Source organism: Xiphophorus hellerii, chromosome 5 (genome assembly GCF_003331165.1).
Source record: "Xiphophorus hellerii strain 12219 chromosome 5, Xiphophorus_hellerii-4.1, whole genome shotgun sequence".
Taxonomy (NCBI): domain Eukaryota; kingdom Metazoa; phylum Chordata; class Actinopteri; order Cyprinodontiformes; family Poeciliidae; genus Xiphophorus; species Xiphophorus hellerii.
This window is the reverse complement of record NC_045676.1, coordinates 8,332,719-8,346,472: the sequence shown is the minus strand read 5'-3', so window position 1 is coordinate 8,346,472 and position 13,754 is coordinate 8,332,719. Positions and strand designations below refer to the sequence as shown.

The 13,754-nt window shown below is 41.5% G+C and overlaps 1 protein-coding gene and 1 non-coding gene across 3 annotated transcripts in view; one reads left to right on the top strand and one right to left on the bottom strand.

Annotated features, from left to right (window-relative positions):
- Positions 1 to 8,704: 8,704 nt before the first annotated feature.
- On the top strand, positions 8,705 to 8,895 carry LOC116720868 (U2 spliceosomal RNA). Its single transcript, XR_004339482.1, has one exon. It is a non-coding gene; the product is annotated as a U2 spliceosomal RNA (small nuclear RNA).
- A 1,702-nt stretch (positions 8,896 to 10,597) lies between these two features.
- Positions 10,598 to 13,754, bottom strand: part of tpcn3 (two pore segment channel 3) — a 33,276-nt gene continuing 30,119 nt past the window's right edge. For both annotated transcript variants that reach the window (XM_032563886.1, XM_032563887.1), the window contains 5 exons: positions 13,224 to 13,440; positions 13,013 to 13,103; positions 11,964 to 12,077; positions 11,629 to 11,744; positions 10,598 to 11,120 (listed from right to left, as the gene is read on the bottom strand). In XM_032563886.1, coding sequence (XP_032419777.1) covers positions 10,990 to 11,120; positions 11,629 to 11,744; positions 11,964 to 12,077; positions 13,013 to 13,103; positions 13,224 to 13,440 — 669 coding nt within the window. In that variant the 3' untranslated portion in view covers positions 10,598 to 10,989. The remainder of the gene's footprint in view (positions 11,121 to 11,628; positions 11,745 to 11,963; positions 12,078 to 13,012; positions 13,104 to 13,223; positions 13,441 to 13,754) is intronic.

Below are 13,754 nucleotides of genomic sequence, written 5' to 3'. Positions count from 1 at the left end.
CCACATGTTGAGCTGCCCCGGGGCGGGGCACTTAGCGGCAAGTTGCCCTCCAACCTGCATGTCGGTGTGAATGTGACTGTAGTGTGAAGCGCTTTGAGTGGTCAACATGACTAGCAAGGCACGACACAAGTTCAGTCCATTCACCTGTTTTTCTTTGATAAATCCTGTTGTTCTTTTTATACCAAACATAAAAAAGCTGATTTAACAGGTTTGGATTCTTCAGGTTCCAGGATGTTAAATGAAGATTAGAGTTTAATCTGTACATAGTAATAGATGATAATTGTAATCATAATTTAATACTCTGGACCCTGAAGAAGCCCAAACTTGTTTTATCTGGTTTGTTTGTTATAAGAAAAAAACAGGTTTTATCAAAAATAAAAGTTACTGTGGGATCTTTCAGTTAGTCTTTATTTAGAAATACAGATTCAAGATAATATTAGAAACTTAACAAAAAAGTGCAATTTAACATGAAAAACTGTAGAAAAGGTAAAAAGAAGAACAATCCATGAAAGTATGAAAACAGAGAACTTAATCAGAAATCATTTCCACTACAGGAAGAAATCGATTCTTAGATCAATATTTTGTAATAAATATGAAGCTTTTGTGTTGTTGAGCTTATGTGCTGTCTGCTTGTATAAAAGAGAAGGAAAAGGGGCTAAGAAATGAATAATTCAGTTATTTTTTTAACCAGATTTACAGTAAAACTGTAAATTATGTTTTGTTTAGGACGTTACTTCTAGGTTTTGTTTGTCAACCTGGGTTTAATTCCCAGTCCTGGGGAATCTGCTGCATGTCATTTCCTTCTCTCTCCTCCCAATTTCCTGTTCAGCCTGTTAAATAACGGCCTAAAAAACTTTATTAGAGCCTAAAAATCTTTTTTTTTTAAACTACAAAGATACATTTCACCTCACAACTGGACCCAAGGTCAGAATTTGCTTCCCACCACATTGAGTTCGTTTTCTCATCTTAAAAAACAACTTTCTTCCTCTCTCTCTCATTTTCTCTCTGTCTTACATAATTAACAGGTTACTTCATATTTACACGCACGCACACCCACACACACACACACACGCCCACACACAAACACACACACACACGCACACACACACCCACACATTTACACATCCCCTCCATGGGCTGCCACCTTATCGTGGTGGGGGGGTTTGAGTGTCCCAGTGATCCTAGGAGTCTTGCTGTCGGGGCTTCATGCCTCTGGTTGGGCCACCCAATGCAGACAGGTCCAAGGTGAGGAACCAGACCAAGTGCAGCCCAAAGATCCCTTATGATGAAAACGACCATTGGAAACAGTGGTTCTGCTCGCCTGTACATGAGGTCCCACCCTGGAGCCAGGCCTGGGGGTGGGGCACGTTGGGGAGCCCCTGGTGGCCGGGCTTTAACCCACAGAGCCCGGCCGGGCTCAGCCCGAAAAGAGCCGATGTGTTCCGGCTAGAAATAGTCGGACTCGGGGCGTGCTGTGGTGGCGCAGGGGGTTAGCACGCACCACGTTTGGAGGCCTTAGTCCTCGAAACGGACGTCGCGGGTTCGACGACCTTTGCCCCCTCTCCTCGCCCTCCTTCCTGTCTGCCTGCTGTCAGAAAAATACGAGCCACTAGCGCCGCAAAAACTCTTCGGGTTGGATGTTTTCCCACCCTGGAGTTGCCCCTTGTGAGAGGCGCTGGGCAGGAGTGGGCTGACTTGTTACCTCCCGTCTTGGTACGTTGGGGTGAACAAGAGGACAGCCTCTCCCTCTACCTACGGGTTTGGGTCGGGTTCTGACTGTTTACCCAGCCTTTTTAAGTCCTTGGAGGGGGTACTGGAGAGTGCCCCTCCTGGGAACTGCCTTGTTATCCTGGAGGGGTTTTCTCCGCAGGGTCTCTGGGCTCCCTTAGAGAAAGGGTGAGAAGCCCAGAAATCCAGGAGTCATTGATGTTTATACATATATCCAGGGTTTCCCCCAGCGCATCTGCTGGTGTCGGCCAGCGGGTGACCCGTCACTTATTCAGTTGGCGAAACCTCAAAAAAGCAAATAAACCGGCGACCCGCCAGAACCGCACACTGTAAGAAGCTCAGGCGGGATCTTAGAACTACGGGAGGTTCAAACTCCACTCATTCATGTTTAGCTTACAGAAAAACGCCAACCCGTGAAATAAACAAAAGCAAACTGACCAATCAGATTTAGGCTTTGTGCCCCACCTCACCCCCACAGACTCTACACAGCTGTGTGTACAATATCTTTGGACACAAAATATCTTTTTTTCTCCACAATTTTGTTAATAGTAAAGAGGGTTAGATAATAAAACAAGAACTATTCTATTCTTTTTTTATTCAAAGGAAAATCTCAAGGTACTCAGTTTGTCCAGCCGTGCAGCTGCAGCACCAATCCAGGCTCTCAGTCACTGGTGGGAAATTTATCATCACACAGAAAATCTCCAAAAGGGAATCAAACTTAAAACTCTGAACTAAGAACTTCTGATCACAATATAGCAATTAACCATATCTGCCATGGTAAATTATTACTGATAACTACTGTGAGTAGTCCCTAACATTAATATGATCAGGCAGCATGTAATCATATATACATACAGTATATATATTATTGTTATAAAGGCTGAGCCAAGAACATTTAGACTTAGACTTAGACTGACTTTATTGTCATTTTGCATGCACAGGGTGTATACAGAACGAAATTTCGTTGCATACGGCTCAGGACAGTGTTTTGAGCTTCCAATGTTGTGAGGTTACTCCAGAATAAAATAAAATACTGTATAAAATATGAATATAAATCTAAATATAAAATATAAAGTGCAGGACTGACAGTAACATAGAAGTTATTTAGCTCTGTACATGTGCAAAGTATGAAGTGGAGACCAGATTTTGAGTGCAGTCCAGTTAAGAGTTCAGCAGTCTGATGGCAAGTGGGAAAAAGCTGTTTCGGAACCAGGTGGACCTGCACCGGATGCTGCAGAACCTCTTCCAGAGGGCAGCAGGGAGACCAGTCCATGGTGGGGGTGTGAGGGGTCACTGATGATGTTTCGGCCTCGGGACACGCAGCGCTGGGATGAAATGTCCTGAATGGAGGGAAGGGGGGCCCCGATGATCCTCTCTGCTGTCCGCACCACTCTCCTCACGTTCTTCCAGTCGGAGGCGCTGCAGCCTCCACACCACACAGAGAGGCAGCTGGTCAGAATGCTCTCTATGGTGCTTCTGTAGAACGTCTTGAGGATGGGCGGGGGCAGGTGTGCTCTTCTCATCCTCTGCAGGAAATACAAGCGTTTCTGTGCCCTCTTGACCAGAGACGTGGTGTTCACAGTCCAGGTGAGGTCGTTAGTGATGTGCACCCCCAGGAATTTGGTGCTGCTGACCACCTCCACAGCCGAGCTGTTGATGAGCAGTGGAGCGTGGCTGGGCCGGTTCTTCCTGAAGTCGACGATCATCTCCTTTGTCTTGTCAACGTTCAGGATCAGGCTGTTGTCTCTGCACCAGTCCACCAGCTGCTCCGCCTCCTCTCTGTAGTCCAGGTCGTTGTCGTCTCTGATGAGGCCCACCACCGTTGTGTCGTCCGCGAACTTCACGATGTGATTGGTGGCGAACCTGGGGACGCAGTCGTGTGTCATCAGAGTGAACAGCAGAGGGCTCAGAACGCAGCCCTGAGGGGAGCCTGTGCTGAGGGTGATGACATCGGAGGTGTGTTGTCCGATCCGGACTGACTGAGGTCTGTCGGTGAGGAAGTCTAGCAGCCAGTTGCGCAGGGGGGTGCTGAAGCCCAAGTGTCCCAGTTTTCCTGCCAGATGCTGTGGGATGATTGTGTTGAACGCTGAGCTGAAGTCCAGGAACAACATCCGCACATGAGTGTTCTTCTCCTCCAGGTGAGCCAGGCTCAGGTGTAGGGTGGAGGAGATAGCGTCCTCAGTGGAGAGGTTTCGGCGGTAGGCAAACTGGAACGGGTCGAATGTGGGGGGGAGTCTGGAGACGATGTGTTCTTTTACCAGCCTTTCAAAGCACTTCATCATGATGGGAGTCAGTGCCACAGGCCGGTAATTGTTGAAAGAGGTGACTTGAGGTTTCTTTGGCACCGGAATGATGGAGGCAGTTTTGAGACAGGCTGGCACTGTGGCTTGGTCCAGTGAGGTGTTAAAAATGTCTGTTAGGACACCAGCCAGCTGACCTGCGCATTCCCTGAACACCCGCCCAGGTATGTTGTCGGGGCCTGGGGCCTTCTGTGGGTTGACTCTTTTCAGAGTCTTCAACACATCGGCTGTGTCCAGGCAGAGTGCCTCCTCTTCCTGGTGGGGAACAGTTTTCTTTGCCGGAGTACTGTTCAGTGCCTCGAACCTCCCAAAGAAGTTATTGAGTCCATTTAGAAAGTCAGCATCAATTTCACCCACTGGGGGGGAGGATGGATTGTAATCTGTGATCGCCTTTATGCCTTGCCACATACTTCTGGTGTTGCTGGTGTCGTGGAAGAACTCCTGTATTTTTCGACTGTGGGTTCGCTTTGCTAACCTGATAGCACGGTTCAAGTTGGCTCTCGCTGTCCTCAGTGCCTCCTTGTCGCCAGACTTGAAGGCTGAGTTCCGTGCTTTTAGCATTTCCCGTACCTCCTTAGTCATCCAGGGTTTTTGGTTGGCCCGGGTGATAATGTTCTTAGTGATGCTGACGTCCTCTGTGCACTTGTTGATGTAGGCTGACACAGTCATGGCGTACTCATCGATGTTGATCTGGTCGTTGTAAGTTGCTGCTGCCTTGAACATCTCCCAGTCAGAGCACCCAAAACAGTCCTGAAGTGCCTCCATGGCCCCCTCAGTCCACACTCTCACCTGCCTCACTGTAGGTTTTGTTCTGATCAGCAGGGGCTTGTATGCAGGAATTAGCATAACAGATAGGTGATCTGAAGAGCCTTTATGTCTGTATCAATAAGTAGCCCTTCGTGTTACTCTGGACCAGTGAAGTAGCTCCCAGTCTGAAAAAGGTCGGTGACCCCTGTTTTAGACATTTCAAACCCAGAAATTGTCAAGGTTTTTTTTGCTGTTGTTTTGGGGGTTTTTAAAGATTTTTTTTTAGGTTAATCTGAAAATTTCAGTTTTTCTAACTTGTTCTAGACTTTTGAAACTCAGAAATGTTAAAGTTTTTTTCTACAAAGTTTTTGAGATTAAGTTAATATTTTTTTTAGCTTTTTAATGGAAATTTAATCCTTTTTTGTTCTAATACACTCTTGTATATACTATATCCAACTGCAAGGGCCCCAGTTGGATATAGTCCTGGCAGACTCTATCTAGACAAAGGAATCGCCTCTCTATATATACTGTATACCGGCCTTCTCCCACAGACACAGTGTCATCACCAACATTCCCAAGGAGCTAATCAGATTAATACACACACAGAGAAAAATGCAACTTTCAGTTAAAAATGGGTTTCAGACAGAATATTCTGTGCCTAATAATAATCGCTGAGTCGTCGGTCTGGTCTGTCGCTCCGCAAGGTACGACAACTATTTACTTATCGCCTGTTGCTAAGCTTCTGACACACTGAGGCAAACTGTGAAGGCTAAAAAGAGGAACAATGACTCTGTAAGACTGAGTGAGACATAATAAACTAATTAAACATTGTAAGATTAATATTAAATAAACTTCTAATAAAAGTAAACACACTGTAAATAATTATTTTATGTTGAAACCACCCCGAGTTAGGAACTCTCGGCCGCGTGAGCCAAAGCCGCCACGTGGGTTTGGACGTCCTTGATGGTGGTGGAAACCTCTGCCTCTGCTTCTGTCTCGCTTTTTCTGAGGGCATTCTCGAGCCCAATGTCCAATCTGGCCACAGTTGAAACATGGATCTTGTGAGGGACCTCCATATTGATCAACTGCAGGTGGGCGGTGGTTGGAGTTCTGAGCAGTGATGTGTTGAATCAGGGTGAGCTGAGCATCTTCCATGCGCTTTTCTTTGCGGTCTTTGTTCTTCTTCTGGCGATAGTTGCAGAGTTTCTCATTGTGTTGGGCATGAAGCAGAAGTTCTTTAATTCTTGGTGAGATGTCCCATCCGATGTAGGACATTTTGATTCCATCTCTGATGTCAAGCCTCAGTCCTTCCAGGAACTTTTGACAGAGAAGCAGTTCAAAGGGACCAGCCGGATCATTTCCCATCCAGTCATTTTTGGGGACTTCTAGACCAGAGTGAGCTGAGAAAATGTCAAACAGGCGTCTGTAAAAGTCATTTGAACCTTCAATTGGACCTTGGATGCAGGCTGAGATGACATTGTAGCTGGGGGGGATTGGAAACTGCTCTATGAAGGCTTCGCCTATTTTTCGTAGAGCCTTGTTGTAGTCAGCATTGAGTGGATTGTCGGTTCCGTCAGGGTTATCCATTCCTCTTAGACGGAGATCTTGTGAGAAGACTGGACCAAGTTTGGAGACCACAGTCGGACCATAAACATGGAGCAAAACAGTCTTAAGTTCATAGGTCGTTGGTCTCATGGTTTTGCTGAGATACTCTAGGGCTTCAGCGATGGCTCTGCCTCCTTTCTCAATAGGGGGAAGGTGCTGTTTGGCTACAGCAATGAGGTCATCTGGTCCCCAAGCTCTGTAGAGAAGGTCAGGGCCTTTGAGGCCAGGGACTTCAACCATGGGATAGGTTTCAACCTTCTGTCCTCGGTACCGGCTTCCAGAGATGCCAGGTGATGGTGGGGTCAGGGGTTGGTCTTTGGAGCGAAGGTGACGACCATGTTCCGTTGTAGGGGGTCGTGGAGGCGGGCCTTTCATGCCTCGTGAGGGAACTCTGTCCTGGTCCTGTTGTTGCTCAAGGTCAACAGGCCGGGGTTTCTGCTCAGTCTTTGATTGGTGGAGGATAGCCAGAGGCAGGGAGTTGTCCGAGGGATCCCAGAATGGATTCTTCGGTCCTGGACCATCAGTCTTTGGACGGTACGGTGGTGGAGTTCCAAGGACTTGGAGCGCTGGGTAGAGTGGAGCCACAGATGGGTTTGCTGAAGGGTCAGTTGGTGCCGTTGGACTCAAGCCAGGTACAGCCAGTGATGTACATGCGTGAGAAGAAACACATTTTGTTTTATTAGATTTTTCCTGTTCTTTTTTAGTCTTATATTTTTCATTCCCCTTGTGTGCAAATTTCTGAACCATCTGTAGTTTACTCTGGTGTTTTTGATCCCTGCAAAAGGCTTCTCTTTTCCAGAGATTGAACGCTTCTTCGTGTGATTGTAGTGCATGCAGGTGTGTCTTTGAAATCTTTGTGTGTTGCATCAGTTTGGCACGTTGTGCTAAGAGTTTCTGCTCTAAGTCTCTGATGTGGTCTACCTGTAAGCTGCCATTCTTAGGAAAACCAAACTCTGTGTGCCACTGTGGAACATGTTGACAACAAACTCTGCCATGAATTCTAACCATATGATCTATTTCTGGGCCACATGGAACGTATTCTTCAGTATTTTGACCTTTATTAAAAGTTCCTCCCATTTTCCCTTTTTTTAAATTTTTTTTATTTTTTATTTATTTATTTTTATTTATTTATTTTATTATTTATCCTCTGATTTTTCTAAATCAGCAAAACCTTTATATACTGTATATATATATATATATATATATATTTACACAAACACACTCCTTCTGTCCTGCACGCTTTCATTTCCTTCAGGTGCGACGACCGGGAGAGGTCTGTGGAAACTCAACCGCTCCCTGCTGGAGGACCAGGTTCTGGTCGGCCAGTACCGGGAGCGGTACCGCGAGTGGCAGACCATCCAAGACCTGTACGAAACACGAGCACAGTGGTGGGAGATGGTGAAAGGTAGGACCCAGACTTTCTTTAGACAAGCAGGAAAAAATAAAAAGAGAAAAGAACAGAGATAGGGCTGCAGAAAAGATTACAAAGATATCACTTTTTAAACCAACAGGGAATGGATTTTAATAAAGAAATAAGAGAAGTCAAAAAAGAAATGAGTATTTTAGCAGAAATAGAGAGCAAGGGAGTAATTTTATGAAGCAGAGAGAGAGAGTTAGAAGGAGAAAAATGCACTAGATACTTTTTCAAGAAAATTATAAATAATCCAAGTTTTATTTCTGAAAGATCATCATATCCTGTTAATTGCGATGGGAGGGCTTCTGTTAATTATTGCCAATGTGATACAATATTTACCTCACACTTTTAAAACTGTACTTATTTACTCTGAGCTGAAAAGGTTTAAAAAGCTACCAAAATACTTTTTCGATTTGCGTGGAGGAGCAGTGAAGCAGCGAGAGCTGCAGCTTAGGGTCATGTCCACTAGAGGTTGTAAACTTTCCTGTAAAAAAACAAAAACCCTAATTTTTGTAAACCTGTCATCTTCTTCTTTTGCATGAAATGAACAAGAAAAGAATTGTACACACACATGTATATATTAGTGTCATACTAATGTATACATTTTCATAAATAATGTGTTCATTTTTCCACCAACACCAAAAAAGGGCTGAGTTATGGCTACTCAGCTGCCTATTGGACTAAAGCAAACCACATGACTAGATGTAAGCAACTTGATTTGACTATCGTTGCTCCTTTTAAGCTTGATGTGACTTATTTGCGTTAATTTATTGCTTTGAAACCACATAAAATGTTGGTCATTCCCATCATATACTGTGACTATTATGGTCCATAAAATAGCAAAGTTTTGGAACCGTGAGTTAAAGTGAGGCCAATCAGAATGACTCGGTTTCCTCTGCAGTTATGTGGCATCGCTTCTCGGCCTTTTGGCTCAGATCAGTGTTTAGTTTCTGTTCTTATCAGTTTAATATCTGATAGGTCTCCACTTGGAGACTGTATATTAAATTGATTTTTGTAGCAGGGAGATGGAATAAGGGCTTGCTCTGTCCACTCCACGCATCATCCTGGTATTGCAGTATATCCAGGAATGGTGCACTTTCCTACTTGTGTGAAATAAAAAATTGCTATTCAACAAATAATTCTAAATAATTAGTTTTGAACAGACAATTAAAATCTGAGAAACCGTAATTTTGGATTAGCAAGGCTTTCTGTGGAGGTGTACTGCAAAAACATGCATGGAGAAAGAAGCAGTAAGAGCTGCAGTTTGGTCTTATGTCCGCTAGGGGCTGCTGTAGCATTTAAACAGTAAGTGATGCCAGTCAGGATGGAAATATTACAGTATTTCCAGGAATGGTGGCATTTTTCTAACAATGTAATATAACAATGTTACCCTTGAAATGGTATTTGAAGCTATATATAAGCACATTCTTTTATAATTTTGTGGAGATCCTTAAAAACACAAACTTCTAAACATTTTAGAATGTTATAAATTTGTAGATTAACAGGATTTGAGACCGTTTTCTTCTCTAGAACACCAGTTTCTGAACTTTTTGTCTTCAGATCCACAACATACCAGAGGTTTGTCACTACTCCTGATATTTCAGTATGCAAACCTTTCTACAAAATCAGTTTAAAATTAGCAGCCAGTATGTTACATGTAACTAAAGAGGAGTTTTGATGTGCACAATATTGATTGCATAAACATATGACAAAGTATCGGGGGCATTGTAGATAAGAAAGAGATCTGGTTACTTTGGCAGGTTAAATTTCTGCATAAATATTCAGAAAATTTCAAATTAATTTCACAAGAAACAAAAAATCTGGATAGTCTGAATACTCTCCACAATAAAGAGTAGCACTACTTCAGCATATTTTTACTCAAATAGCAGCAAATTACTCAAATAACCGTATATAAGTATTTAACAAAATGGTACTTCGGTACATAATGTATATGTGTTAGAAGAACCGGGTAAAACAGTGGCAATACTGTTGATTTCCAAATAGCACAGCAGACTCAGCAGGTTAATCTTTGTTTAAAACAAACTTGTTCTTCATTCAGCAAAGTAACTAGACACAGGCGAATTTACTTTAACTGCTTCAGTAAAAGTAAATTAACTTCCAGTTTTATTCAGATATTTTCAGGGAGACGTCTGTATATAATTTTCAGTGGAGATAATTTAAACATTTTTTGCTGCTTCTCTTCATAATAGAAGATTTGTAGGACGTGATGATTTTCCGTTGGCTGCAGTTACATGCAATCGCCAGTAGGGGGATGTCGCCACCCCTGTTTATTTCAAACCAGAATGTGTTTTATTTGTGTTTCTCCTCAAATACAGCAGATTGAAGCTCTACAGAACCCTACAAATGAGCTGAACCAGGAAAACCTGTAAAACATGCAGGATCCCGGCCTTTGAAGGCCATGGACACCTAAACCATTAAAAAAAACAGCTGTTTCTGATGTGGAAATATGGCTCATTTACTTTTTGCTGTCTTTGACTCCAATATAGTTGAAAGTTAAACTGTAATTAAATCTGAGAATTAAAATTCTAATTCATTTTTTAAAAATTAAAATCATTAGAAATTATGCAACATGTATTTTCCAGCACATTTTTTTCTTCCACTTAGCTTTTCCATAACTAACAAGGCATCAATCTCCCAATTGATTATGTTGTGGCCGCAATGTAAAATTGCTGTATTAAAAATCTTCTATTTATTAGTCTTATATAATAAAACTGAATTGTGATGTTTAATTTGCCACAACCATTCAAATAAATGCCAAAAAAAATTAGAAATTCTTCAAACGTAGAGTTTGGTGATAATGCCATTTACTGAGATGAACCTGTTGGTATAGAAAATAAATACAACATGCCGTTTGCTTTTTCAGTGCAAATAAAAATGCAAGAAGTTTGCTCGTTTCATCTGAAAAAAAAGTTACAATGTTTTGTTTTTTTTTTCCTCAAATATTTCAACACACAAGACATCAATGTAAACATGCTTTTATGCGAAAATACAAATTTGTTTTCATTCTACACATTTTGCTTTTGTATTCAAGTATAAAAATAAAACTCGGGTCATGATGCAATCAAACAGTTGATGCATTGCACTGGTTAAGCATCGCATTTCAACATGTAAAATGTCTAATGATACAATTTCTCTTTTTTCATATGTATATGCTATGAAGTTGTGCTGAATTGTCTATGCTACTCCAAATGTTGGATTTGCAAAGTTCCCAGCCAGGTCTTCAGGAATGTCGTTCTCAGCAAAATCCTCTGGGTCGAGGTCCGCCTCGAACATCCGCTGCAACAACGCGTCCACCGTCCGGTATCCTGCAAGATAATAAAACAATCCACTGGTCAACAAGCTTTTCAGTCTCCTGAAAAAACAAAACAAACATACATAAACGTGGGCACATAGTAAATTAGCGGATAGGATGACATTGTAATCTAGGTACCGTTAAAAGAGCACTATTATTTATTTTCCAGGCACATTGTTTTATAAAATTGCACTATCAATTCTATATTGATAGTGCAATTTTAGTTTCAGTTGCTATGTAAACGACTGAACCTGTTTTCAGCTTCAGTTGTTATGAAAATGCTATATATATGAAATATTACTTAAGAAATTTAACTTAGATATTCAACGCCTTGAAATTGTGTCTTTGTCTCTTTAAAAACTGCTCTTTCAGAAAGTCCCCTTCAAAAATATCAAGGCATTTTTATTCTTCTTCTAACAAACAATGGATGAATCAGATGCTGCACAGCCGAAGACCAGCAAACCTTCAAAAGTAGAAAAGATCAAAACTCATTGAAAAGTAATACTGTTTTGTAAACTTACTTTTGGAAGAAACTTTAAATAGTAGCGAAGGCAGGTTTGCTGTGGGTGACTGCCCAGATCCTAAGTCGTTGTCAGTGGTTTCCATGGCGTTGACCAAATTGTCCTCTAGTTTCTCCCTGGTGAAAAGATAAAGATATAAAAGCACAACTCAGCAGAAACATATCAGTTACTCAGTCACATACAGCTCTCCCACCCTCATCCTCAACACAAGTAATCTGCAAAGAGTGTGCAGAATAAATCACAATCCCATAATCCAGTGATACAGATAAAACCAAAAGCCTCCTTCAGTGTTATGTACAAATCACGCTAGCATACTAAGACCAAGATAACATTACTGTGCCACGGCGAGCTCCAGTTCCTCAATCTTCCTCTCCAGAGATGTTTGCAGATCACCTTTACCCACAGAGTACTCCACAAAGAACGCCTCGAGAACAAACGCCACAAAGATACTGAAAAACAGAGTGAAACATGCTTAAAATACAAAGTACTAGGGAGACAAAATAGATACGTAGGGATGTGTTTTAGTGTAAATTGCATTACAAAAAAATAGGACAGAAATTACAACACTTAAATTCAGAATAAACTGAAACATTTAGAGTTTGCTTAATTACCAATAATCTGATAACCAATGAATTTGGGTTTAAAATTATATGGCAGGGTTTTTTTTTCTTGTACAATTCAGTAAAGTGATGATTTCTGATGCAAGTTTTCCCAATCGGTGGCACTGACTACAATAAATCTCCCTGTATGCTGATGATAAACAGTTTTACTTTGTGTAAATATGGCATTGTTCACCTCTATATGTGCTGCAACAGAAATCCAGAAAGCAATTCGGTCTACATCCAGTTAAAACTTTATTTGTATCATCTATATTATGGAATTATTCGACCCACTCTGTAAATCTGATTTACTGGAATAATTCAAAACTGTTCAAGTGTTTGCAAATGACATATGAAGATAAACAAAACTACCGTAATATTGTGAGAATTCAAAAGTCGACACTAATTCTTACTTTCACCGACTACTGAAGCATCAAATTTAAAAAACCTTGAATCAAATGTGTTGTAAAACCAGAAATTTGCAATCAAAAGTTTTTAGTTTTATAACAGCACACTTCAAATAGCTAGAATGCTGATTGTAATGTTGAATTGCATTCTAAAAATTAATTAGTAAATTTGACTAATGGGTGAAGTTGTGGAAAACTTGAGTTTTTACATGGTCTCCCTATAATCAACACTTAGCGTTACTCTTTGGTAATAACACCAGATGTTGTTGCCTACATTGACCAACACTAATTTCAGTAACTGTGTTCAGACATGAAAATTATTTGTTTTTGTTGCTGCAGATGATGCGGACGAGTAGGATTGGTAAGAACTGGTCATACTTGATGATGATGATCACAACCATGACGTGGAAGAGGACAAAGAAGATCAGGGCTGATTTATGAGTGACTGTGGCAAATCCGGTGCCCAGCAGTGGGATCGGATTAAGGAAAGAATATGGATTTAAATATGAAATCTAAACTAAAGATAATTGAAATATTTTCTTGTAAAAAGTGAGGGAAAGCCCTGCAGGCAGCACTTTGTAAAGGATATCGTGCCATTGGTTGACAACAGTGAGCTCCAACAGCAGGATAAAGGAGGAAACCACATTATTGAAATTATTTTTGCAGTAGTTGAGTTGTGCAAACGTGCTGCCTTTCAGTAACAAGTTTCCACAGTATGCCTTCTCAGGGTTACTGATGTCTTCGTAGAACTTCACTTTGTTTTTGAACAACTCCATCCCCACCATGGCAAAGATGTAATACACCACCTGAGGAAAAACAAAACAAAAACAGCTTAAAGCCTCATGTTCAAACATGTACAATTTAGCCTAAAATGTCTTTACAAATAACAGATTAGTGTCAAATAGTTAGATCAAGGGTTGCCTAATCATTATAAACTGTTTTAACTTTGGAGAACAAAGAGTCTTTATGGTGTTGACCCTTTGCAAGGCGCCATGATGGACGTCGGAAGTGAAGGACGGGAGTTTTGAACACAACGACTGAAATTGTTTTCCAAACTTGTTTTTGCCAGTTTATTCGTGGCTTCTTCTAGTTCGAGTCGAGCCAATTTGTCTGTGAATGC